This window comes from Oryzias latipes, chromosome 11 (assembly GCF_002234675.1).
Source record: "Oryzias latipes chromosome 11, ASM223467v1".
Lineage (NCBI taxonomy): Eukaryota > Metazoa > Chordata > Actinopteri > Beloniformes > Adrianichthyidae > Oryzias > Oryzias latipes.
In genome coordinates, this window is record NC_019869.2 from 7,012,359 (window position 1) to 7,039,991 (window position 27,633).

At 39.1% G+C, this 27,633-nt stretch overlaps 2 protein-coding genes, 1 long non-coding RNA gene and 1 other non-coding gene across 8 annotated transcripts; 3 read left to right on the forward strand and 1 right to left on the reverse strand.

Annotated features, from left to right (window-relative positions):
• Positions 1-893: 893 nt before the first annotated feature.
• Positions 894-4,624, reverse strand: LOC101167053. 2 transcript variants are annotated; one of them, XR_002874086.1, is made up of 3 exons: positions 4,145-4,624; positions 1,720-1,815; positions 894-1,437 (listed from the first exon to the last, which is right to left on the reverse strand). It is a non-coding gene; the product is annotated as an uncharacterized LOC101167053 (long non-coding RNA). The 2 variants fall into 2 exon arrangements; XR_002874085.1 differs by lacking the exon at positions 4,145-4,624 and having other exon boundaries at positions 1,720-2,795.
• On the forward strand, positions 2,805-10,199 carry polr2k (RNA polymerase II subunit K). 3 transcript variants are annotated; one of them, XM_023959645.1, is made up of 5 exons: positions 2,805-2,918; positions 3,984-4,061; positions 9,095-9,161; positions 9,876-9,968; positions 10,093-10,199. In XM_023959645.1, exons 3-5 carry the CDS (start codon positions 9,101-9,103, stop codon positions 10,113-10,115), a joined length of 177 nt encoding a protein of 58 aa, XP_023815413.1. In that variant the 5' UTR covers positions 2,805-2,918; positions 3,984-4,061; positions 9,095-9,100; the 3' UTR covers positions 10,116-10,199. The 3 variants fall into 3 exon arrangements, with proteins under 3 accessions (XP_023815413.1, XP_011479071.1, XP_004073844.1); XM_011480769.3 differs by having other exon boundaries at positions 2,819-2,918; positions 4,018-4,061; XM_004073796.4 differs by lacking the exons at positions 2,805-2,918; positions 3,984-4,061 and adding an exon at positions 8,677-8,871.
• On the forward strand, positions 4,929-5,034 carry LOC111948278. Its single transcript, XR_002874234.1, has one exon. It is a non-coding gene; the product is annotated as a U6 spliceosomal RNA (small nuclear RNA).
• Positions 10,200-12,307: 2,108 nt separating the features above from the next.
• Positions 12,308-27,379, forward strand: LOC101158289 (sperm-associated antigen 1A). 2 transcript variants are annotated; one of them, XR_002291134.2, is made up of 9 exons: positions 12,308-12,724; positions 14,162-14,261; positions 15,110-15,262; positions 18,030-18,187; positions 20,644-20,785; positions 21,931-22,057; positions 22,137-22,265; positions 23,760-23,827; positions 24,444-27,379. XR_002291134.2 is itself a non-coding variant. In XM_004073960.4 (8 exons), exons 1-8 carry the CDS (start codon positions 12,394-12,396, stop codon positions 23,763-23,765), a joined length of 1,146 nt encoding a protein of 381 aa, XP_004074008.1. In that variant the 5' UTR covers positions 12,308-12,393; the 3' UTR covers positions 23,766-27,379. The 2 variants fall into 2 exon arrangements, 1 of the variants encoding a protein (XP_004074008.1); XM_004073960.4 differs by having other exon boundaries at positions 23,760-27,379.
• Positions 27,380-27,633: the final 254 nt, after the last annotated feature.

Below are 27,633 nucleotides of genomic sequence, written 5' to 3' on the forward strand. Positions count from 1 at the left end.
AAGCTTTGCAACAAAAAATATTTATTTGTGAAATAAAAAAATTTAGATATATTTTTGAAAGTCTTCATTGTTCCTGTTCCCATTTCATCTGTTCCCTCCGCTCCTCCACACTTTTCCCGCCGACAGTTACGCAGTACGACAGCCCAGACATGCGTGTGTGGCCAGTGTCTAGCCTTTTGGGCCTGCCACACTTTCTGCAAGTGTACTGCACAACCTGTCGGCGGACTTTTGTGGCTGGTGGAAGGCCTTCCTCTGGTGGTGCTTCTGCTGCTGCTGCTTGTGCCGCTTAGCCTGAGTCAGACGGCGGGCATCTCCGGGGTCCACCTCGAAGATGCAGTGAGACAGCTGCCTCATGAAGGCGGGATGGAGCTGGTGGCTCTCAGTGGTGACACCTGACGCAAAGCGGCGCATCAGGTACCAAGTGTCAAGTCGAACCACCAGCTGCCCCCACTCCTACAAGACAAACATTGAGAGACCTTTAGGACTGAACTGTGTCAGCAATAGTGCAAACATAGTGAATCTGAGTTTGTTCCGAAAACAAGGCAGATGTCTTGGACACGCCGTCTCTGCTGCAGCAGTCGTGATCCACGTAGATGAGCTGGGGGGGAGGACCTTGGCGAGTCGATACAGGACTAAACGACTGTCTTTTGTTCAGGTGGGACAACACTGCGCCTAGAAGATCCTGAAGTCAAAGAAGCGGCTCCTGCTATCATCATCAGAAGACGAAGAAAGCCGAAGCAGCAGCTTCTGTATTTTAGAGAGGGCCTCCATCATGGACACATTTTCCATCAGAAGGTGTGGCCACACATGCAATGCTGGTGTCTCCTATAATGTGCAGCTGTCAGTAGGAAACGTGTGGAGGAAGAATAGGAAATAAAAGGCAGAAAAAAGACTGAAAGGCCATAAAAGTTTATTTGATTGAAAAATAGATACAATTTAACAGACATTTTGTGTTCTGCAGTTTTTCTTGAAGCTGTAACGATTTGTGCAAAATCAACATTTTATGTAGGTTTGACACTAAATGTAGCTTATTGACACATTTTAAAGTCCAGGATGTGAGGAAGAAGAACTGTTCAAGATTCTAACTTTGAGAATAAATAAAAATAGAAACAGATTTTTAACAGACGCTGTACTTTGAAAGCTAATCCACAACATGATGGTTCTGAAGCAAAGAAAGAGTTCATCAATCATGTTCAAAGGTTGAACACAAAGCAGAAGCAGTGATGAAAAACTCTGGGAAAAGTGTGAAAAGATCTTCAGGACGAGTTGAAGCGCCACACTTTTTGTTCTAATGCTTAAGCTTCAAAAAACCTTGATCCAATTTAGTTTTAGCTGACGTTTATGTGTGATGAGAGAGTTCTGCCCTCTTTGGTGAACACATCTGTCCAGAACACGGAGAGTTCTGCAGCTGCAGCTTTGTTTTGTCGATGATTAAGTCTGAAAAAAAGCACAAAACAATTTGTTTACTCAGTACTTTCACATCTCTTTGTGCCAAATGATTCAATGCATCATCTCTCACCACCAAATCAGCCCAATTTCAAAGTATTTAGAGATGCAAATACTTTGCTAAATCTTTTAGATTTCTCCTGCATTTCTATGATTTGAACCTTTTCAGTCTGAGTGTACAAAGTGAGACATGAACTCATGAGCTTCTGCACGGGTCCAGAATCCACCACTCCACCTCTCCCATCCCTTCCCAAGACTGACGACCTGCCTCACCTTGGACCTTCTTCTCCCATGAAAGCTGGTGGGAGTCTTCCTCTTTCTTCATCCAAAGTCAGTCAGTGGGTCGTTCTGTGTTTTTCCAGGTTTCTGCTGGTGAACAATGACAGAGGTTAGATCTGCCGCAGAAACACCAGCAGGTTCATCATCACAGCATCATCGGAGAAATCTCCTCTCAGCTTCTTCACTCCTGGTACTTTGCTGGATCTCATTTCCATTTAAATCTCTGCACACATTTTAGTTTTCTGTGGAAACAATATTCCTATTATTAAAAATGTTCTGATTCAAAAGAAGTTTATTCTTGATATTTTCTTTTCAATTCTACTTTTATTGCAAATAAACGTTCCCTGTAAAAACAAAATCATCTCCGCCTGCAAACTTTGTATTAAATATGTTCTTTCCTTTTCCTTTTTCACTAAAACACACGTAACAACGTGAGTTCACTTCTTCACAAATACATTAATCTCTTTTAGACACTTGAAATAATGCAAACTATTTATTTGTCTTAAAATAATGGAAAACCGGCAGTTATTTGAAGGAATTGGAACGAATCCGGCTCTCTGATTGGACACAGCAAAGTTTGATACTAGAAATTGGAACAATTCTGGCCATTTGATTGATTGAGAAGTTGGAACACTCTGATCAGGCCCGTCGGAGGAAGACTTCCTCTCGCCGTGCAGAAGCTCCCGAGTTCGCGGCCCGCTGTGCGCGGTTGCAGCATAAAGATCCTCTGCTGCTGATTCTTCTAAAGAAACAAACAACTGGAAGGGATTCACTTCTTCTCTCAACAGAAAGAACCTGTAAATGGATGAAAACCATGAACGCGTGAGGTCATCGATTGATCGATTCACAGACATTCATTAAAGGTGGAAATCAATGTTTTTACTGTGTTTGTCTTTAAAAACCTCATTTCTTAGTTTATTGTTTTATTTATTTAAGTAATGATTTTATAGTGTGTGTGTGTGTGTGGGGGGGGTCCATTTATAGATAAACAAAATCCTACTTGTGCTTTCTTTATTGTTTTTTAAATTCCTAAACTTTTTCAAGAGAGATTTTCTTTTTCGGACGTTCCCTGAATGTCTCGGACTAGTCACCTACTGGACTCCAGCGTGAAAGGTTCGGATCAGAACCGCTCTGGGTTCGGCTTTTGTGCTTCCGTGTCCTACTTCTCCCGAACAACCTGAGTCCAAACGACGGTGAGGAGCAGAATTCTGCTTTCTGAGCTTCACACATGCGACAATCATGAGAAGACGAGCAGCTCATGCGTGGCGGTTAAGATCAAAGAAATTGTTCAAAGCTTTTAGGGAAACGAAAGACGACGGCCGCCGTGTTTGCTCAATTAGTTCACTTTCTGGAGTGATTTAAGTCGATATTACGAGATTATAACTACTGCTTTCGTGAGATAACGGAATAGATGTGTTGCTCGTCTTGTCGAAAACACAGTTTAATGATGTGTTATTAGTAGAAAACAAAAACAAATTTAATTGTTGCTAACGTTCAAAGCTCTAATCTAAATAAATGGCGGATTTGAAAGTAGTTTCTGGCCCGCTAATTTCACCAAATTTCCATTCCGTTCCAGTAAATAACGTTAAACTTCTTATTTATTGCTGACTGTGGGTGTTTGTCGTCAATTTCTCTGCATTTGGACGGCCAGAAAGCGCGTAGAAAAGGTCCAGTTATTTGATCATTTGATCACTGTTTTTTTAGGACTACGGCAGTTGTCCTAAAGCGAGGTGATAAGGACACGTCTACAACTTGGGTGACTCCAACACGCTGGTTCACTCTAAGAAAAGCAGTAATAAAGTAATAGTATGGATTTATGTGGAGTTTGTTTGAACAATAGTGAGTACTTGTAATGTTTTAGAGGTTATTTATGTTGACTTACTGAGAAACTGCTATTGTTTGTCTGGGGTGTTTTGGTGTACTTTATTGACGGTCCCCGTCTGCCTCTGTAGCTTCACATCGAAGTAAACTCAGGCTGTGACTCGTTTTCTGCTTCACCACAGACACAAATAAAAAGTTTACACTAGTCAATAGAACTATATCCAACGTCATGTTTGTGGATAAAGTTAGTATGAAAAAAACAAAGCAGACCGGTGACCGGATGTGTCTGTGACACGAACACATTCTCAACTTCTAATTGCAGCTCATCTTATATGTTTGATGAGCAAATGAAGTTATTTGCCTTTATAGTTCTTGAAATACTGGAACAAAATTCCACAGAATAAATATAATGAAGATCCACCGTTTCTTTATTTTAGTTGAATGCAACGCTTCCATGTAATGAATCTCCAGGTGGAGCGGTGAAACAGCGGCACCATGTGGCAGATCTACAGCAGGTATTTTCTGCATTAAACATGACTGTATCTTTGTGTTTAGAAACAGGATTTTTGAAGTAGAATTTTACCTCACAGATGCTCACAATGTATTTAAAGAATTTCAGAGGCAGCATATTGGAGAAAAAGCAGGAAATGGTCAGAATTTAGTTCAACCAGGAGCCGACAGGCTCTCAACAGGGAAGCAAGCCACTCAGGATCGTCTCCGCACCAATGAAAGTGTATAATCCTGGTCTTTGATGGGTTCTTCTTATTGAATTTAGGTCCATGTGAGTTCTGTTCGTCCTGTTGCTGGAAGCAGAAGCACAGACTCTCGTCTCTGAGCTGATCTTTCTGCAGCGAGTCGTCGCTTTGGCTTCCTGCTTGAAGGCAGCAGCAGAATGACGTCAGTCTGACGCGATCAGACCAGTTTTCTCTTTCTCCACACAGATCCTTGTCTGAAAGAGTCTCCACCCCTGTGTGTGTAACCATCAGCACATGGGGGTTGGTTGGAGCTGCGGTGGGGGTTGGTAAAGGTCCTCCTGGAGGGGTGTTGACTCGACCTTTTGTTCTGGCGCTTCCGGGAAACCAGTCGCACTCGTCTGACGTGACAAAACCCCCCTTCTTTTCCCAGAATCCTTCCAAGAAGTCTCTCACAAAGTCAGAAAAAATGTAATTTTAATCTGATTTAAGCATTTAAGTCAAACTTTGAATGGAGATGGTGAACCTGAGACGATCCTGTGTCATGGGAGAAACAGAGGATCTTTTTTGGTGTTTTGTCTTAATTGTGGTTCCCTTTAAAGTCCACTGTGTTCCCTCAGATCACACCTCATGCTTGAGAAGAGTAGCAGAGGGGAGGGTTTAAAAAGCACTCCGAGACATTGGCTCATTGCACTAGTTCTCTAGTGCATATACTAAAATTGGAACGATACAGAGAAGATTAGCATGGCCCCTGCGCAAGGATGACACGCAAATTCGTGAAGCGTTCCTCATTTTCTCTTTTAAAAAACAATTTCACCTAACTTTGTGTCATTGTTTTAATAAAAATAGCCCTTAATATGAACCATCCAGCTAATATATGACAATTTTTAATAGAGTTCATAGCAAAAGTTTCAGGAAAACTCACAGCAGACAAAATTATAGATGTAAATTAAAGCCGTACGTGGCATTGTAGGCGCTACCCGCTTCTACACACCACCTCCGCTATCGCTGCCCACCTCTATGCAGCTCAGCCGCCCTCACCACCCAAAAAATGCATATACTAACCATCCTAACTATGGTAGTTATGCTAAAATGGCTAAAAGTGCTAGCTTAGCGATCAGCATCATCAGCGTACTCAGAAAAAACACATTGCTTAAGACTCTAAATATGCTAACACTGCTAGATATGCTATTTTGGCTAGAATTGCTAGCATTGCGATCAGCATCATCAACTCACTCAGAAAAACACATTGCTTAAGATGCTAATTATGCTAACAATGAAAGTTATGCTAGTATGGCTAAAAGTGTTAGCTTAGCGATCAGCATCATCAACTTACTCAGAAAAACACATTGCTCCATTAGTAAGAGCTACATATCATACGTTGATAAAAAATCCACTTTTATTTTAAATGGCGGCTTTTCTGTTGATTTTATCTCCATAGCAACCATTTTATGTTTTGGTTGCCAGCGGATAACGAGCAGATCAATGTCAGTTTCAGACGAATCAGAAAAAGTAAACTTAAGGATGTCCATAGCAACAGATGTTTTTTGCTAACCGCGCCCACATTCCTTATATGGCCATATCCAGTGTTCTTCATTATGTTCACTTCCAGCCAAGGATGCATGCATTCAAATTTCACAGCATTCCATTGAAAAACATAAGAGTTATAACAGTGCGCCACATTGGCTAGCTTGCCACGCGGACACCGGTCAAAATCTACAACTTGTAATTTCAACATTTTTTCCACAGTAGCTTGACAATGATACCCAAGAAGTTACGAGACGATCGCTAAAAATTTGTCAAATTTGGTACTGGAGGAAATTTTGGTCCTAAAGTGCTTTTTTTTTGAAAATTCAAGATGGCGGTCTCTTCCCAAGGTCAAAGGGCGACATCATTAATAGCGGCGTTTCCGCTGACTATGAAATTGCGCTAATAGAATTTGCAACAGTAAATTCACCTAATAGAAAAACGACAATTTTGAAAAAACATCTCTGTAAAATAATCACAAAGGTGTCTGAAATGATTTCATTGAGAAAAAGTGTCATTGTGTATTAATCCTTGTGCTATCCTAGGTACTTTAACACTGGGAGTTGGGTCATATAGACCCACTAGACAGTGCTCTGAACTTTTTTTCTTCAATGATTTGTGAACCTCACTGGTGTCCATGAAATCTTTCCACCTTTATCCACCTTTGTCATGGTAGGGAGAACACGTCAATGTAAGGGTGGGGTCATCTAAGATAGCACAAGGGTTACAGTGGCATGACTTTCTCATTCTTTGAGCTATCTGGATGATCTTTATGTCTTCGGAAAGCTCTCTTTAAGCCCTTTCAATGACATAAGGATCAGATAGATCCAGTTAAATTTGAAATTTTAGGTACGTCTCTACATAAACAACCTTGATTGATCTAACTGTGATTACCAAGTTTTCTATCCGCAAAACAAAGGCGATCAGCAAGACGTAAAAACATTGAGAACTTGCATCATTGTAGGTCTATTAAGCTATTTTGTTTATTTCTGTGTTCAGAAATGGAAGCTCTATCATTTGTGGTCACCAACTTTTATCTATTTACCTTGGAAAATGGTGGCTTGTGGTCCCTACCTGAAGAATATTACTTAGGAGAAAATATATCAAAACGTGTGTTTCCGCGCTTATGTCTGCACTGGAAACGTCCAACCATGCAGAAAAAAAGGACGGCCAACACACAATCAGCAATAACTTATACTATTTTCTAAGTAAAACATTTGCTATTACCTCGTGATGTCGACGTAGTTACTCGTTAACACGAGGAAAAGATATTAGCAAACATGGCGGCCGTCGTCTTGGTTTATACTGAAAATATTTTCACAATTTCTTTGATCTTAACTAGTCGGAGACTAGTCACCTGCTGCATGCCCTGTAAAACTGTGCTGTTTTCAAATTCTTTAGCTTCTTATCAGCTCAGCACAGGGTGGCGCTAACATGAAGTCAAATGGAACTCAAGTCAACTTACTGTCACATTTCCTTTCTTCCTTATTATTGTTATTACTTATTTCGAAAGGACATTGACATAATTTTGGCACTTTTTACAGATCCAAATTTATTGGGTTATTACAATGTATAATGATTTGGAATGAATGGGGTTAAAACAGTGCATTTTAAACTTGTTTTTTACCCCAGAGACAGCTTCAACTGTGAGCTGCTTCTTTGTCAATACCATAACAGAACACAAAGGACAGTGTGCAATTAATTCAAATCATTCTGCGGAGGAAGTTTCATCACTGGCTTTAATTTAATTTCACAAATCCTCCCACATGTGGTTTTAAACGTTTTACACAAATTAGTGCTACTTTTTTAAAAAAAACAAAACAAGCTTTTCATCAAAATATTTATCTGTAACTTTTATTATTTTAGCAATGTGTGCATGGCCAGTTTCTAGCATTTCAGGCTGTCCACACTTACAGCAGGTGTACTGCACCACCTGTCGGTGGACTTTTGTCCCTGCTGGAAGCCCCTGCTCAGGTGCAGCAGCTGCTGCTTCAGCTGCTTTCCTTCTTCTAGAAGCGGTGGACCTGAGCACAGGCTCAGTAGTAGGAGGTGGGGCTTCAGAGTTTAGGATGAGCAGCTGGGATGCAGCAACGCATTTGATCGGGAATAAATTGATAATCTTTAATACTGTTTTATTTTCCCTGTAATTCTGGTGTCTCCCCAGCTGGTACAAAACAAGTACATTGACCTTTGTTTAGGTGCAGAAATTTAGTCTGCATTCATGTAGTGTTGGAAGATTTGTTGTTTTTCTGATGTTCATGTGAGTTTTCCGATCATTCCAACATGACTTGAATACAGCATTTCTCTAATTGTGTTTTTTCCCTTAGGGACATCAACCCATTGGTGCAATTTCGACTAAAATCAGAACAAAAATCACAACTTTTAAAATAAAAACTCCAAAATGTTCTATTTTAAAGTATATATACATTTTCAATTAGAATTAACACGTTTTCATCTAGATTAAGTGTTTTTTCTTTTTTATGAGGTGGATTACCAGAACACTCCAGGTATGGGATCCTGCTCTATTTGAAGAAAGGTTTCAAATTTTAGAATGCTTTGTGTCCCGAAAGTCCAGAAGTTTTCCCTCCCCTGATCTAGTTGGATAATCTAGGATGCACTATTAGGGTAGTTGTGATTATAGCATTATGTGGTGTCTCTAAATTGCCCCTAGGTGTGAAGGCTTAAAATAAGTAATTTATTTGAAGTATTTTAATAATTTATATTACTGACCTTGCATCAGAATAAACTTTATTAAGAACTAAATGCAATGTAATAGACCCTGTGTTTTTTTCACTAAACTTTATTGCACATTTTTCAATCTACAGAAATTCACATTCAGTGACACAATAAAGAAACAATTGCAAATATCATAAACACATATAAAAACCAAACAACAATAGTAATTGGCCCTGTTTGTGTCTGTGACAATGAGCCAACGCACATTTCCTGTTTTAACATTCTATGCCATCATTGGTTCAGTCAATATAGTGGATCGACTTCTAGCCAATCATAACCCCCGTTATTTTAAGGTGACTGACTGTACAGCGCATGCGCAAGTTGCAAGCCAGTGAGACATGAGAAAAGCTAAGAGTTGTGGAAGCTAACGGTAAAAAAAACAATCGTAACTATTGTTATTCTGCTTGCTGTAAAATATTTTCTTTGGGGTTATTGATTCTATTTTTCCCACCCTGTTTGTTGTGGGACGATAACCTTTTGTTTGCTAAACGCCCCGTTTGTGTTGGTGTGGGCAGCTCTCTTGTTAGCAACACCATGCTTGTTCCGTTCAAACGATAGATGAGGCATTTTATTTCTTTTTTCGTTCTTTACAGGTGAAAATGGACGCACAGAAAGATTTGCAGCCGCCCAAGCAGCAGCCTATGATCTACATTTGTGGAGGTATGATGGCACTGTTTATGCAGTTAGCATAGCAATAGTAATTTCATCATCATGATGTTTTCCCATTTCCCTACACTACAATAATTACATTGAACGCTTTGATTTATTTATTTAAAAATTTTCAGGATTAAAGAGGTTGAACGAACTTTATAAAATATAGTACAGTTTTAAATAAAAAGAATGATTTAGAAAAAGGAAAACCTGTTTTCTACATTTTAGTAAAAGCACAGTCCTTTCACAATATTATTAAAGTTTTGCTAAATTAAATTTCCTCATGATGTGATCTGAAAATAGGATTATATAAATGTTTTTGCTGAATTGTGTGAAACTGTTAGCAAAATGTCTTCGCCAGAAACCAAAAGCAAACAAGCCTCAGAGATCCAACTTTTTTAACCGAACAGTTGGCATTAAATGTAGGATGCAGCTACTTTTTAAGCATCTGATAGTAGAAAGAAAAGATAGAAAGAAAGTTTTAAAAACAGACTCCATTTTTTAATTGACTCACACCCATTAAGTTGGAAATATTTGGGGCTCACTGCATCTTTTGCCAGTAGGACTGTAAAATTGATTCTTCAAACGGGGCTCTAAGTCATCCCAAAGGCCCTAAAAATGTCTAAATGACAATATTTGTGTTTATTATTACTGTTATACGTGTTGCTTCTCTCGGGCCTCTCTGAATTACATGTACCAACAGTTTTACTTTTTTCCTTTCAGAATGTCACACTGAAAATGAAATCAAGGCTCGAGACCCCATCAGGTGCAGAGAGTGTGGCTACAGGATCATGTACAAGAAGAGAACAAAGAGATGTATCCTTGTTTTTGGTCATAGTGTGGGTTTGGAAAATAAACAACTCTTTATTTCCACCAAAGATTATTAATTTAAATAAAATTCCTCAAATGTTTGAACTTTTCCTTGACTTTTTCCCCCCAGTGGTTGTTTTTGATGCCCGGTGAACAGGATGAATGAAGCAGATTTAACTTTTCTTTGGTTCAGTATTTAGTGTGTGAAATTGTAAATAAAAGGACACTTAAGCCTGACTTTTGATTTGTTTCTCATTTATTTTAGTATTCTCTTGTTTTATATTGTTTTCCATCCATCAAAAAAATTATTACATATTTGTAATCAAATTACAGATATATTTTTACAAGTCATGGGTAATAAACTGCAATAGAATCACAAACGAAATACAAGAATGTTTTTTTTAATGCACTGTACTTTTACTTTAGTGAGAGTGTAATAGAAAACAAAAATACTCTTAGTGGACACTGGTTGTGTTGGTCTAGATTTGTTTTTCATTTACTTTAAATTAGAGGATTTATTATTACCAACATTCTGATCAGTGTAATAAAAGATGATTTTATACACCAGCTGGTTGCAGCACAAGAATTATTGTTGAGGACTGTAGCTTCTCCCAAAATTTCAGTTAAGTGGTTGTGGAAGGTAGTTTCAAAATGTAACACTTTACAGATTACTAGTTAGTTTATAACTGCTAACAGCTTTTTTTGGTAGTGTAAAAATGCTCATTTTTGTTTGACAGTACTTTATTTAAGCTCAGAGACCATTCAATTTTTTTCTTTTTTTATGTTAGACCATTTTCTTTGAAATTTAGATGGTTAAAACAGAAAAACGACACAAAAAGTGAGCGCTATCACTGCAGCCTGTGCTCTCAGCACAACTGAAGGACCAACCATAGCTTCAGCCAGTTTAATCCATGAAAAGAAACATGTAGGCTAAACAGATAGCAGTCAAAATGACAAAAGAACAGGCTTTGTGGTGATGGTGAGATCATTTCTTTATCATGAGAAAACAAGTTAAAGACAAAATAAAGAAAAGTAGGGTGAGCCGATTTTGGCTTTCACACAAAATAAAAGAAGTTATTTAAAACAGTTCATTGTATATATATACTTGTAAAAAAATAATTATCAAAATGTACAGAACAAGTAAAACAATAACAGTGAGAATGCCCGGGATGGCATGCATTACAATTAGGGGTGTAACTTCATTTTAACAACAATTTGATTTGATATTTGTGGTTGCTGATTCAATTCCCTTTCGATTTTGGTTCATTTTGAACGATCCTTAATGCACAAACACACTGACCTAAAATCCATAGAGGACATCTTTAGTTAAAATCTTCCAGCAGTGAGACTCAGAGAGAAATTCCTGCTACTGAACAGTGAAGATTTCCAGATTCTTGTATTTCTTCCAGATCATCAAGTGTAAATGAAATATGTGTCCAAACAAACAAGTAAACTAGAATGAATGTCAAATCCATTCACATGTTAGTTTCCTAAAGTTCAGCCCACTGTTGTTTTTCCACATCAAAATAATGCAAATAGAACATTCTAGCACACTGCATGGTCACATGACTTTTGCTAAATTAAAAGTGTTTCCAAACGTTGGTTAATTTTGCTGCCATCATGTGTGTTGTCTAATATTGTAGTAAAATAAATCTACCATGTCTCAATGTAAATGGTATTTTCCAATTTCGATTCGATTATGGATTTATTTTATTTTGAAACAATTTATTTAATGGTATTGGGGTCGATTCAGTTCGATTTTGCCTTAGACAGATTGATCTGGTTCAATCCTAGGAAAAGAAATCAATTAATCGATTATTTGTTACACCTCTACTGTAATTACAATACATACGTTGCAATATAAGTAATATCAGATTTAGTGCCATATGCTTCCAGTCAAATGTATGGAAACACTGGAGGGACTGTCTTTTTAGTTGTCCTTGTAATTAATGTTTATGGTGTGGTATGTTTAAGTAATGTTTTTATTTTGTTATTTTATCTATCTATCTATCTATCTATCTATCTATCTATCTATCTATCTATCTATCTATCTATCTATCTATCTATCTATCTATCTATCTATCTATCTATCTATCTATCTATCTATCTATCTATCTATCTATCTATCTATCTGTCTATCAATACATTAATATATTCAAAGACAGACACACTTCATATGTATAGATTTATTTCTTTATTGTGGGGGTTTGTGAAGAAGAAAACTTCCATTTGTGATTGTGAACTCCTATTTGTGTTCTGCTCGTCGCAGCAGGCGTCACTGCGTCCCCTCCCCCAATGGTTCCGTCCCACGTGTGACGCACAACAGTTGGGGGCGTGTCCTGAAGAAATCCCCGGTCAGCCTCATTTCTAGCTGCAGCGAGCAGAGGCAGGAAGCGAGGAGGAGTCTGCGCAGGACAGAAGGAGCGCAGCCATGGGGAACGCGCAGGAGAAACCCCCAGGAGGAGGCGGCGGGGCAAAGGGGGCCCATCATGGAGGCCCGGCGGGGGGGAAACCCCAGAACCACAAAGCTCCAGAGAAGGGGCTGTCCAACGGCTCTCCGCAAGACAACAACAGCCCCGCCGGCCGGAAAGAGGAGCAGGCCAGCCCCGCAGTGGATACGAGTTACCTGGATGCTCCAGCCGGGGCCCTACCCCCCCACCTGGCCCGGCTGAAAAATGAGGGGAACCACCTCTTTAAACACGGCCAGTTCGGAGAGGCGCTGGGGAAGTACACGCAGGCCATCGAAGGATGTGCTGAGGCAGGTGAGGACATCCAAAACGGCTGTATTATTATGGGATTTTAACTATATAAAAGACTACTATAATGGAGAAAATATGTAGAAAAAAATATTCATTTCTTTCAAAATAAAATGGAAAAGTTCAGAGTCAAGCATACCCAGTAATATTTTTTATTAAATTTATTAAGTAGCACAAGAAATTCCATTTTAGATTGGAGTTAATCCTGTTCCTATGGCAAAGCTGGCTCCTGGTAAGAAGAGATTCCCAAATACTGTTTCCTCACAGGAGAGCCAAGCAATACGTGTTTGTTTGTTTGCTTATTTATTTATTTAAAGTTACATAGTCATTATTCTTTGTCCGTGGGGGCCATGGGTCATGTGTTTGAACAGAGGGGAGTAGGAAGGGAGTGGGTTGGGTTTTTACTGTAATATTGTGTGTTTTCTGTTTTAAATGTTAAAGCGCTTCGAGCTGCACAAATGCATGAAAAGCATTATTTTATAAATAAAGTTTGATTTGATCAATCCACTATTTTTTTAAAGGAAAATAATTATTTTATTCCAAAATTAGCTGTCTTTTTGTACATAGAGGTGGAATAGTCTGTGGTAATTGTGTGGCTGGCTTGTGTTATGATAAATGCTCATCACATGGCTGTGAAGACAGGGTCACATGACTCCAACATCAAGATCCCATCTCTGCCCCACTGCTCCTCCTATTCACCAGTCTCACTTCTCATTTGCAGTTAACTCTTAGTTTAATGATAAAGTGACTGCAAACGGATAAAGAAGGTCTGGCAAGTGAATGCAGCGGAGTGAAGCAGCCTTAAGGACAGAACCTCGACAGCAGCACCTACAACCTTCAGGAGAACTCGGCTGACTCCTTTAAAATTGTCATTTCCCAGCACTTGAGAGGCCCGGCTGATCTCCTGGCAGAACTGAGTCAGACCAAAAGAACCACTGCTTTGAATGTGCCAGTGTTAAGGTGAAGACACATGGGAGAAAGAAGGAAATGACTCAGCTGAAGAGACGATTAACACATCTCTCCAACTGTCTACCCCTCACTGCTTCAGCATTTCTGCACTATTGAGTTTGTGCTGCCCCCCCCCCCCCCCCTGCAGTGCTGCCTACAACCAAAGGAAAAAGGCCAAACAAGATTGATGTTATTGCACGGTGGCGCAGGGGTTAGCGCTCTTGGCCCCTGAAACAGATCACCAATGGGGGACCTTTCTGTGTGGAGTTTGCATGTTCTCCCCCGCCCCCCGTGCATGCGTGGCCCTGTGCCACACTGGCTACCTGTCCAGGATGTCCCCAGCCGGGATAGTCTCCAGGATCCCGTGACCCCGAAAGGGGCAAAACGGGTTTAGAAGATGAATGAATGAATGAATGAATGAATGAGATTTTAAGGTCAAACAGTTTTCTTTTGAAAGGCTATGGTATCAGACGAATGATTCCTGTTCTTCTACAGGGGTTGATAGTCCAGACGACCTGTGCATTCTCTACTCCAACAGAGCTGCATGCTACCTGAAGGATGGAAACAGCGCCGACTGCATACAGGACTGTACCAAGTACGTGACCAGTGTTCCTGTTTACAAAGCAGCAGATCATCCAAACAAAACAGGATGTTTCCGTCAGTTTAATCCATGTAGAAATCAGAATGCTAAATGACGTGTGCGTATAGAGTGCTTTACTACCTTCATCACACATTCACACACTGGTCGCGGCTCCACTGCCAAGCACTGGCACCAACCTGTAACCACCAGGAGCCATGTGGGGTCCAGGGTCTTTCCCAAAGACGCTCTGACACATGGGCAGGCAGGCAGGGCGGGAACCAAACCTGCGATATTCTGAGCAGAGGTCACCTTCAAGTGCTTGACATGAAATAAAAATTAATTAAAGAAAAGGAATGACTCCTTTAAAAAACGTTTTCCCTTTTTTATTAACAAAAAAGGTAGAAAAATCTGTCGAAACACCCGCTAAATATTAAAAAAAATCGACTAATGAAAAAGTATTACTTTTACATTCAACATTTAGTACACTCTCAGCAGTCATAAATATTTACTATAGAAAAACTCTCTTTTTAAGTAATGTCTTAGATTTCCAAAGTATGAACCTCTGAAAATGAGTGTCCACATTGAAATCAAGGGCTGCCATTATTGTCTCACCATTAAAGTGTTACTCGGTGGCATAAAGACCAGTCAGATTATACTTTTATGTTTTATTTTGTTGAAGAGAAAAGCCCTCAGAACACCATTTTTTCCTTCAGTCTGGAGGTTTTGCTGCATCTCTGGACACAAACCACATTGTTTTAGTTGAAACAGAATTTTCCTGAATGAAAGGCCAGCCACACCTCTGAACCTAAGTGGAGGTGAGCACATTTTGATCCTCTCTTTCGCCATCTCTCTGATCCTATTAGGGCTTTGGAGCTTCAGCCCTACTCCTTGAAGCCTCTGCTGCGCAGAGCCATGGCTTATGAGTCACTGGAGCGCTACAGGAAGGCCTACGTGGATTACAAGACTGTGCTGCAGATGGACACTGGGATACAAGCTGCTCACGACAGCGTCCACAGGTCAGCCAAACACAAAAGCAAAGTTGAGCATGTGCTAGTTTGCATCTTAAAGGTCTTCAGAGAGAATGAACTTCGCACACACACACGCGCACACACACACACGCACACACACACACAGACTGTTTAAATGTCAGCTAATTCCATGTTTTCTTTTTCCTTGTGGCACCACATTGGCGAGCTCTGAGCTTATTGTGTGTCTTCAAAAAAGGATGAGCGACTGAGCTGCATATAAGTGAAGTCAATACTAAACAATTTCAGCAAAAAACAGACTTATGTTTAACCCCTCCAAAAAAACAAAAGACTTGAATATGAAACCAACTTGTACACACTGATCTGGGAATTACTGGAGTAAAAATTCCCCTTTTATTTATTTAAAAATAGTTCACCAAACAAAAATGAATACTGATTGTTGCCATGCAATAAGTTAGAGCTGGAACACGCAGTGACATGTGAGAGTTCAGTATTCGAATGGAAACTACAAAACTACTACCTAAATAATTAATAAATGAAAGTATGATGGCAATTACTTAGAGAAGGTTCAACTAGTTATTATAGGTGTTGATTAGAAAACCAAAAAGCTTTTTTTTTAGCCCGCTTTTGCCCCACGATGTGAGGTTTCAGTGACCCCTGGTGACCCCACACTTCCTAAAACAGTTGTAAATGGATTTGATGCATGAACTATAAATTAAGCATTATTACACCATGGTCTGGGTGAATTTTCGATTCTGATTGCCCGCTGGGTGTGCATTAAAAAGTGATAATCTACAGCCATAATGTCCACCTAAAAAAGAAGTTCCGGTCACCTAGCTTAAATGTTCTGTATCACTGCGCCGGCTTCTTTAAAACAAACTTTAGCTTCATCATCTGGACAAAAAACAAAGCGGTAAGAGGAGAACTTTCTCTCTGAACTGATGCTGTGTTGTAACACATGGTGACCATCAGCTTCTCTTTGCCGCTGCAGTCCAAGTCCATGTCATGTTACAATGACAACCCACCGCACACCTTAACAGATAGTCCACTTTTTGTGAAAAAGCAATCTAAACTGAACAAATAACAAGTACTTAAAACTGATTTGAGTATGTATTTCTTTTGTCAGTGACCATTGTTAAGGGCCTTTGTGGAGGGTATGATCAGTGTTACGCCCCCTTCAGAGTCTAGAGGCACCGAGGCGGCATAACATAAAAAAGTAAAGTTTTTGGCTAATAAGTTGACTGCAACACAAAACACCAAACAAATGTCTCCATAAAAATATAACCAAGTTTTATTTACAAATAAACAACAACCAGCAATAACTAAAAGTGAAGCTAAAAAGGCTTCAGGGTGAACCCAGGCCAAAATAACAAACAAAACCCCACCTAACTGAAACATGTAAACTTACCTGCAAATGAAAGAAAAGGGAAATCAAAGACAGAACGCTAACCTCCCTAACCTAACAAAAACATGTACTAAACAAAATGGCGGTTCACCCCTACAGCTTCACTTAAACAAAATCATAAACCAAAGGACTAAACAGAGTGGGCACAGACAAAACTACAAACTACAAAGAACTACGAAGTGCAACACAAACTAAAAACAAGTGGAGAAGACATAAACAAAATGGAGAAGAGGGCCAAGCTGCAGTGGAGACTTGTTGCAGCGAGGCTCCCTTCTCATGGTGCGGAGGTCCATGTGCTGGTTTTGAAAGGCTGCCTCCCACCAGCTTGTCCAATTGGAGCACACACCTACATGAACCACACCTGCAAATAATTAGACACAAACAGACACACAAAGATCCACAAAAAACACAAGTCCCACTCTGATACAGAAATAATACAAAAAACACAGAACAAACAGAACAAAATATAAATAAATACGGCCACAGCCGTAAAAATCAGAAAAAAACACACTTCGGCTCGGATGGTTCAGGTTTCCACTGCGTGCATTAATTTCTAAAAATGCACACTTTCAGCTGTTGGACAGGAAAAGTAAAAAAAAAAGCACACTTCGACGACCATTCTCCCTTACGCAATTAAGGTTTTTTTTTGTAGTTCTTGTCTGATAATCTGTAAAAAAATCTTTGCCATTTCTATTAAAGACAGGATGGATTGAAAAAAAACAAAACACAATATTTAAGATTTTTTTTATATATTTTTTTTGTCAGGAATTTATGCCGAACTTCAGTAGTACTAGTAGTAGAAGCTTTTTAATATTTTATTTTTATAAATTTCAAGGGCTTGTTTGTTTTAACAAGGGTTTAGAATTGAAATAACATTAGAATTGAGTGAGCAGTAAGGGTTAATGGCCTTCGAAGTATGCGTTATTACTTTTTAACGCACGCCTTGGAAGCCTGAACCGTCCAACGCGAAACATTTAAGCTAGGTGACCGGAACTTCTTTTTTCACCGTGCGGTTATCATGTTTTAATGCGCACCCAGCAGCCAATCAGAATTGAGTGTTCAACCGGACCATGGTAGAATAAAAGATAATTTCATCTTTACCTACAAACGTGACAGTTTTTTTAGTGTAAATGTATTTAGTACATGAATTGTACATGTACAACATGGATTACGTTTACTTAACATTGTCTGAATTATTTGTGTTGTCATTTACTTCCAAAATGAAAAGTAAACATATATTGTTTCTTAATTTAAAAAAAAAAGACGTTTTTACTTCACTGATCATGTGGGAATCTGCTTAGCAGCATAGAGGCCAAAAACCGTTGATGACTGCAGCATTAGGCCTATAAATGTAAAGGTATGTGGTGTTTCTCTCTCCTTAACTCGCGCCAGGATCACAAAGATGCTGATTGAGGAGGACGGGCCTGAGTGGCGGGAGAAACTTCCAGAGATTCCCGCCGTTCCTCTCTCTGTTCAGCAACAGCACCGAGAAAAACCAGCCAGCATCGAGCAGGCACAGGCGCGCGCCGCCAGGGCCGCACAGGTGGACGGTGAGTCCCGTCGGTCCTCAGCTTCAGAGATTCCCTTTAATAATGGACATTCATAACAAAGGGAATGTCTCACAAAAATGTGCAGCAAAATGTTGTAAACAATAAACAGTGCTGAAAGCAAGGCAGCCGACTGTGTGCTGAGTGGTGGGGATGTGCGTTCTATCAATAATGTAAAGGTAAAGCTGATCCACAGAGTATATAATGCTGTCGTAATGGAACGATCCGGATCCGGTTTCGCTTTTGGTTTAGCATGATGGCAGATCCCAGACATCCACTTGGACAAATGCAAATATAGTGAAATGTATGTGGTGGAACAGCACACACTTACTCAGTAAACTGTTTGACTTGAATTTTACCCACATCACTTGCATGAAGAGACTAAACGGACACCTGGTCTGCAGATGGTGCTTTAAGTGGGCCGGTACTCACTACCAGCACTTCTAAAAATTAGTAATATGTATACTAGTCTTGAAAACTTTAATTATAATTATCTTTTAATAAAAAGACAGACATACTCATATAAGGTGTTGATTGAACATCCGTTTTCTTTCACTGTGTACATATACTTCACATCAATCTTTAACATGTTTAACCTACAGAATAGTCAAAACGCACACTGACTGCATCAGCGGTACATGTTCTTCAACACGAGGGTGTCCTCATCCTCACCCTCCTCTCACTCGTGGTGCAGAAAGAAATGAACGCAAAGAGTAAAGAGTAAAACAGCAGGACAGCAAAACACATTGACCAAATCCACACTTTAACCCCAAACCGTCCACACAGGCAAAGGGAGTGGGGTCCCACGATGCCTTGCTTTGCCACATCCGACAGCATGTCTGATGTGTCTGTGACCATCGCTGCAATATATTAGGAGTGACCTGGCGGCTGCAGTCGGCGGCGTGGCAAGGCGCTTGAGATGAAGGCGAACGCTGAGCTGCAGCGAGACTAAACGAGGACAGGAAATTTGGGTTGTTGAACTTTAACATGCCTCTCTCCCCCTTAGTATGATCTGTGCTATTATATCCTTTGTATTATTTTAATGTTTTTTAATGCAGGTATTTTTCATCAATAGGTATTTTAACTTCCATTGTCTTATAATGGCATTTCTTGTATATCCTCTTCAGTTATATTTTTGTTTTTACTTGTTCTTTTTAGCTTTGAAGGTAGACAATTTTAACATCTGTCCAGGAACAACAGATGGCAAATAGCTGTTGGGAGGATTCTGGCGGGGAACCACAGGCTTTTACTGAGGCATCTGATTGGTTATACCATTTCAGGAAAATGTGACATTTTTGTTACACTGTTGTTAGTTCCCTTTTTGCCTATTAAAAAACAAAAATAAATCATTGTAATTGTACATCAGTCAAAATAACTTTAAGTACACGGTAAATGTAGGACGAAATGTATTTACAGACTTGACCAAAGCTCCCTCTTTCTTATTTCGTATTATTACGCATAGAAAAAGGACTTCTGTTTATTCATCAATATTTACGTTCAAAATTCTCTTCATTTTTTGTTTCGACTTCCCTGAAAGAGGGGTACCAAACACAGACATGAACTGCTTGATGTTATTCTTATCACTTCTCAGAGTAGTGGCCGCTGTTGCCGGGAAACAAACGCCAAGGTGTTCAACTTGCAAGTTGGTTAAATACTTGGTGGGAAAATCCTAGTTTCTTTCCAAAAGTGATGCAAAAATGTTTGAAACATACAAATAATCTGAAAGACTAAGGAAATTAAAAACACTCCCATTAGATTCTGTAAAGCAAAAATGAACAGGATTAGGATTTTGAAAAGAATAAATATATAAAGCAATATATATCAAAGTTCACTGAAACCGAATGTTACAGGTTTGAGAGCCCTGCAAGTTTATATCAAGCAGGGTTTTAATTGTAACTTAATAATAGTGTTTGTGGTTGTAAGCTGTGCTCACAAAGTAGATTTTAACGTCATAGAACCACATTTTAATTGTCCAGTAAACAGGCACTTAAATAGGCTCAGTATAATTTAAAGAAGCTGCCTTTCCTTTAAACCTCAGCAGCTTTCAAAACACCAGAAAGGAGACAAAAACAGAGTCTTTCTGATTCGTGTTTTTGTCTGCAAGAAATTATTCAGAGGTCCTTTTAAAAAACGGATCTTCAGTTTGGACTGTTTGTGTGCATTTTTAGATGCATTGACTTATTTCAGTAACTAACTTTATTTTTTGTATTTTGTTTTTAGCTAACTAAGACGTGAACTCGTTTTTCTTTGGTTTGATGATTTTTTTTTTAAAAGACATAAGACATCCTGCAAAACTGAATGACAGACGCTATTTTTTAAGTGATTTCTGACTTCTTCTAACTTGAACACTCAGCGATTGGTATAAGCAATGCAAAAACTCAATGTGGCTACATTGAGCAAAAATAATAGATTTCTTCAATTGAATATTTTTCTCTAACTGATATTTTTTTTGTCAACAGCCAGAAAAGAAGAGGCCCGGTTCAGTTTACTGAAGCAGGAAGGAAATGGTTTGGTCAAGAAAGGACTCTTCCAGGAAGCTCTGCAGAAGTACAGTGAATGTCTGGCATTGAAACCAGATGATTGCGCCCTTTACACTAACAGGTATGAAGGATTCAGTCCAGCACACACTGACAAGGTAACAGTCCAACACACTGCTGGGACACACATTGTCCTACAGCGGGGGCACGGGGCTCTTTGTGGGAAACAGAACTGCTTATCTGATAGAAACACTTTTTTTTGTTGCACAACCTCAAATGTATCGTCTTAAAGAAACATTCCTGCTAATTGCAGCAAAATAAAAAATACATTTTCTAATTTTATTAGTTTTAAAAGATAAAACATTTAATTTAAACACTAAAAGACAGGAAAAGGATGCAGGAGCTCATTTAGTTTTCACAATAAGTGTGCTAGTGATTGGTGGCACCTGCCTCCAGCTGGACGGTCATTTGTTCACGTTCTGGTACCAACATGACTAAAGCTGTGCCCAGCTGTATTTGCTCTACCCTTGTTACGCCTGTATGTGCCCTTGAGCAAGGCATTTAAAGCAGATTGGCCAGTTAAAGCTGTGCAGCCTTTTAACTGCCTTGAATTAGGAGCCATGCCATTAAAATTGTTGTTAGAAACGTCTAAAATCTTGTTTATAGCCAGTAATGTTTTTCTTCTGAACATAACAGTCCCCCAAAAACACAATTAGTCGAACAAAGTAGAGTCCTCTTAATGAGCCAGATAGGAGCAAAACTAATGTTTTATATCAAAATGTTCTTTCTGGTTGTGTAAAATATTTGTACATCTGTTCATATTTACCGTCCTAAACAGCTGTGTTTGGTAACGCAGGAGACTCTGCAGCATTTTATGAAAATGTCACCTGTTAACAATATGTCATTATCAGTTTTACCAAATGAGTGTCTTATCTGCCTCATTTATGAAAGTCAAATGTTTTTTTTCCCCAGTAAATTTTTAATGTCAAATGATTTAGTCTCTTTGAATAAACAGCACCGACAGCAGGTGGCGCCAAACAACCAGCTGTCATTTTCCATTTCGGTCTTTTCCATCTGTTAAATATTCGATATTAAAGTCATTCCATCTTTTCCTACAGACATCTGCTTCCCTAAACATGTCGTGTGCTTCAAACGTTTCCATAAACGTGATTTCTTCACATCTTTTGAAACATTTATTCCTGTTTTGTTCTCATGAGAAACCTAAGAATCTTGAGAGGAAGTGTGTGGTGGTCTTCCTTTCTCCTCCAGAGCCATTTGTTATTTAAAGCTGCTCAACTATGAAGAAGCCAAACAGGACTGCGACTCTGCAATACGACTGGATCCAACCAACAAGAAAGCCTTCTACAGACGAGCCCTGGCCTTTAAGGGGCTGCAGGTGATCAAGTTGCCTCCTTCAAGATTATTAGGCTTATTTATAAATCTGTCGTAACTCCTTTGATGCGTGCGCCTCGAAGGATTACCTGTCGGCCAGCAGTGACCTCCAGGAGGTTCTCCAGTTGGACCCCAACGTGGGGGAGGCCGAGCAGGAGCTGGAGGAGGTGACAAGTTTGTTGAGGCAGAGTCTGATGGAGAACGCAGCAAAGGTAAGAACACAACAGAGTTGTTCATTTTATTGTTCGTCCGTTTTATTTGAAGTGAATTATTGAAGTTCCACTCCAATCATCATCTGATCCAGTGTTTTCAACCTTTTTTGAGCCACGGCACACTTTAACCTTGACAAAAAAAAGGAGAAACTCATAGTCTGTATTGATCTACAGCCCCTCCACAATCTCACATGCATTTTTGTGATAATTGTGGCAGAAAAGCTGGAAGCTGCAGCTGTTTTTTCTAAAAGATGTAATAAAAGTTAATTTAGAAGATTTAAAAACTGTTTGATGTGTGTTTGTTGTTGTTTCAAGACGTTTAACACGAAAAACCATTGTGCGCCGAGATGCTGTCACTTTAACCCAATGCATCATGGGAGATGTAGTGTGAAAACGGCCGGAGATCGCGTCTCTGAGCTTCATTGTTTTGTTCACTTGTTCCATGGTCTTGACACCGGATTCTGTGGAAAGCTACACCACTAAAGACGAGCTTTAGCTGGCATTTTTGTTTGAACTGAGAGACTTTATGAGCAGAATCTGAACCAGGAAGTGTAGACTTTAACCACTTCTGATTGGTCAGACTGATGACGTGTGATTAAGCCTCCAAGAATGATTGGTGGAGATAGTTAAAGGGGCGGGACTTTTCCTAAAACAGCTGACGCTACGGCTAAATCGCGGTACTGTCATTCTTAACAAAATGTCTTTATTAGAATCAAATAAACACTAAGAAAAAAGTATTTTATGATCTTTCATATTCCTAACTACTCAGTGTTTTATCAGGACCTGTTTGGATGAACAAAGAGCTGATATCCTGGAGATGGGAAATGTTTTTAGATCAGTTAATGAGGGCAATTTCCCACGGCACACCTGACCATCTCCCACGGCACACTAACACTGGTTGAAAAACAGTGATCTGATTTGTTGTAACAGCGTTCCTAGTGGTCTTTTAATGATAATGTTGTCATTTTTAGCCAGAATTTAAGAAAATCTGTGTCATTTTCTAGGACATAAGTTTCTGCAGAGAGGCAGGAGTTTATTGGAAATAAGCCTGCCCACACTTCCCATCATCCCCTTTGTTTACACGCCTTCCTGCCAGCTTACGCACAACATTACGGTTGCAACAATAATGGCGAGCAATATCCGAGCTGTCCAGCCGCACGGTTTTGATTCAGATGCCAGCTCAGACGAGGAAAACAGAGACGTGCATGGATCTATTTAGTGGATGCATCAGAATAGAGTGGAGGGAGCTCGTGGTTTGCCGTTTTAGCTCCAGCGTCACAGCTGCAAGCTTTTTCAAATGGCATTTTTTCTTCTGAGTCAACAATTTGAATAAAGAAACCCTTTACATATGTCCTCCGTAATGAGAAAAATGCCAGAATTACACTTTAAAAATACCCAAAACATGATTATTATTGGAGTGGGTCTTTAATAATAAATGTTATAGAATTATTTCAAAAAACAGCTGTGATGACAAAATTCTGTTACTTCCTGCAGGGATGAGGGCTTATTGTGGTGCCCAGGAGGACAGAGGTGTCGGCGTGCTGCACACTGACAAGCAGAAGGTTGGCTTGTTTCTGTGAACAACCAGGGCAGTGTCAGACAAACTCAGGAAAGTTTAAACACTTAACATATTTCCACACCTAAACATGCAACCCTCGCATAAACGTAACTGCAGAACCTTGGACTTTTCAAAAGGTTTTCAGACTTTGTTGCTTTCCTTTGCAAAATAACAAGGAACACAGCAAACACGGTATAAACTGTTGAATGCCAACATAAAGAAAAGATCAGATAAAAATGGATCCAGCAAGTTTTGCCGTTAGGTTTTGTTCATAATCCTTCATAAGCTAATAAGCTTTGGAGAAATTAAACTTTTCTAAGTAAGTTCCTGATGGAAAACCTTCCTTCATAGTTTATATTTTAACAATTACAAGAGCAAACCCTGTCGACCAGTGGTGTTCTGCTAAAATTAAAATCGTATTCAGAAAAACCATTGATCAAATCTTTGACACAGCAAATGCTGATGGGAATCTGTTCACCACAGAATAGCTGTCATGGTCAGAAACGGGTTTGTCTTTCACTGCCTGAATTCCTCACGGAGGGTTTGACCAAACTCAGCAGGAATATTTCAACAATCTGCTGTGTAAATATGACGGGACAACCAGCTTTTCTGCTCTGCAGCGTGTGAAAGAACCACAAACAAAACACCCCCTGATGACTCCGCCTTTCCCAGTAGAGAGCTGCATTTGAAATGGCTACGGGGCTTGAAACAACGCTTGAATTTCTTTTTCCTTTCTCAAGTAATGTAAATGTGCTTTTTCTGTAGCAGGCTGTAGAATTCATTTGTGCATTTGTGTAAAATAGGAGTTAAAAAAAGAGAATACTGTGTGCCTTATTGAGATTTCTACTGCAGGTAGGACACATTGAGCCAAGATGACTGATTTTTTTTGAGGAATATTTACATTGGACGATTGTTTTAGAGTGATCATTTTAAGCTCAGAATAGCATGAATTTGCAAAAAAAAAATAGTCTCTAAGAGGCACAAAAATATGTTTTTTTTAATTGTTAAAAATTCATCTATTGAATGAGCATTTCTCACAGTTTACATCCATTAGGGTAATAATTAATGACTGCTGCAAAAAGCGCTGCACTCTTTGTTAAAATAGTCTATTTTTTGGCGTTCAGATTGATGTGTTGCTGCTAACGTTTAGGATACCAGCTGCTTAGTCCTACTGAAGTTCTCAGGTTTAGCTTTTTCATCAAAAGATTGTATTTTATTTTCACTTTAGGTAAAGAAAAAACCTCTTCCCTGCCCTACGGGCTGCAGCAAACATCCGCCCATCTCACAGCATCGCTGCTACACATTAGTTGTTACTTTATGTTGTCAGGGCAAGTGTCCCGCTTTGACAGAGGTAAAAAAAAAATGCGTGGGAAGATTGAGTCAAATACAAAGTCACCTGCCACGGACAATGCGGCCTTGTCTTCTCTCTTTTTCTTTTGCTCTGGGTGGTTTCACGGTGACTCACACCTCCAAAATGTGACCAAAATATTTCCCGTGTTTCTGCTCCAGGACGCTCTGACCACACCGATCTGCAACGTTAATGCTAGAGATGAACGAGATGTTTGTTATTTATATTTAAAATATTTTCAAATGTACTTTAAAAATGCCTTTAGATGAAAAAGTGCAGAGTCTGCGGGACACAATTCGTACCGAGAACAATTTCTTGCCACTTTAATATTTTCTTCAAAAACTGTAAATATTCAAAAGAAACGTTGAATGTTATGAAAAAATACTATGAACCTTCCTATTTTTGCAGACTTCGTTTAAGAAGCAGAGCCAAAGGAAAATGTTATTTTGACATGTTTATGACAGTTTTGATGCCTGAGTCGTTCCCCGCAATGATGCAACACAACGTCTAGAGAACGTCTCGTCATCATGACAAGACCTAAAATCCATCTGAGTCACTCCTAAAAAAAAAAAATAAAAAAAAAGAAGAAGTTAAATTCAAAGTGTGTGGGGTGGAAAAAGAGAGTAAATGTCAGTGAAGACCTCTGGTTTACTCCAAAACCCTGTATTCAAATTGAACCTGCAGAAAAGCGAAATTGTCTGGAAAGTTGTTGCCATCCCCATCATCTCCATACAGTTGGAGTTTTTGAGATTATGGCTTTTGTCGTAAACATTTACTGTTTGTACTTTATGCAGGCGGGGCTGCAAAATAAAGCAAAACTGTCTTTTTGGGGCAAATGACAGACATTTTGCTTGACAGGACATAAACTATAAAAGGTCACGTTCTTAACTGGGTGATTGCAGTTGAGTTTGAGAAAAAAAACAGAACAATTATCATCTGATTGCTTGGAAAAGTGTTTTTTTATGCTCTATTAATCAAGGACCCCATTTATTGTTTTCTTTTCTTTTTGTTGCTTGTTAAAAACTGCATCTGTAACTTTTTAAAATAAATAGATTTGTAGATTTGTTTTTGCTCTGCAGGTAAGCTGGGAGTAAATTCAATTGCAGGAATTAACTTCATGGTACTTGATCTTACCCTTTAATAACCCTTGTGCTATCTTGTGGGGTCCAAATGACCCCACTGCGAGTGGGGTCATTTGGACCCCACAAGATAGCACAAGGGTTATTACAGGGTAAAATCTACGGAAGCCCATTTCTGCCACTTTTGACGGAAAATACCCAGTATTACCGTAATTCTGCACATTAGAGCGCACCGTAAATGAATGGTCTATTTTCAAACTTTTGTCATACTTAAGGCACACCAAACTATAGGGCGTAATAAAAATTAGTAATAAATCTATCGGTGAGCTACACTTTATTCCCAAAACAAACATTCCTGTGTCTACACCAACTCCTAACCCAGTTAGTAACACGAAAGACAAACACAGTCCGACACGTTGGTTGCGTTAGCACATTCACAATAATGCCCAACTCCTGAAAAACAGACTTCTCAAAATCGCTTCCGACGTTAATAAGCGCAAGCAGAATTAATACAAATATAAAGCACTCTGGATTATAAAGCACACTGTTGTTTTTTGGTCAAAAATAAGGCTTTTAAGTGCACCTTATAGAGTGAAAAATATGGTATTTTTGAAATGATAAAATTAATTTGTCTAAATGTGAAAATAGTGATGACAGCTACGTTGTTATATTTAGTTTCAAGCTAATTTGATTTAACTCAAAACTTTGACACGTTTTAATTTATTCCATTTTTCCTATCCTTGAATCACTTCCTTACCACAGCTCAACATGCTTCATCTCATTTTTGCCCACTAAACCAACCTCTGTATTTACCTAAAAGTTAAAAAAATAGTAGTTTGATGAAAGGCTAAATCAAAGTTAGAAAAAAAAATTGTGCTTCTTTTTTTAATATATAGGTAGCAATGTGCTCCCATACATCCCAATAGGGTTTTTACAAGCCATTACATCACTTCACAGAATAAAGTGCCACAACTTCAACTTTTTTCTTCCTTTTTCCTCAAATTTAAAACATTGAAAGTTTGTGTAAAGTTTCAAGTCATGTTTGTATTTCTCCATGGAATGTTAATGCATGTACTGTATGTAAATAAACTGAATGCAGGTGTAAATAAACTCCAATATGAAGGCTTTATTTGTCGTTTCTGATGCTTTTCTGGGAATTTTGCATCTGTGTTGCTCATGTTAACCCTTGTGCTATCCTAAGCACTTTAACATTGGGAGTTGGGTCATCTAGACCCACTAGACAGTGCGCTGAACCTTTTTTCTTCAATGATTTGTGATCTTCACTGGTGTCCATGGATTACATGAAATCTTTCCACCTTTATCCACCTTTGTCATGGTAGGGAGAACACGTCAAAGTAAGGGTGGGGTCATCTAAGATAGAAC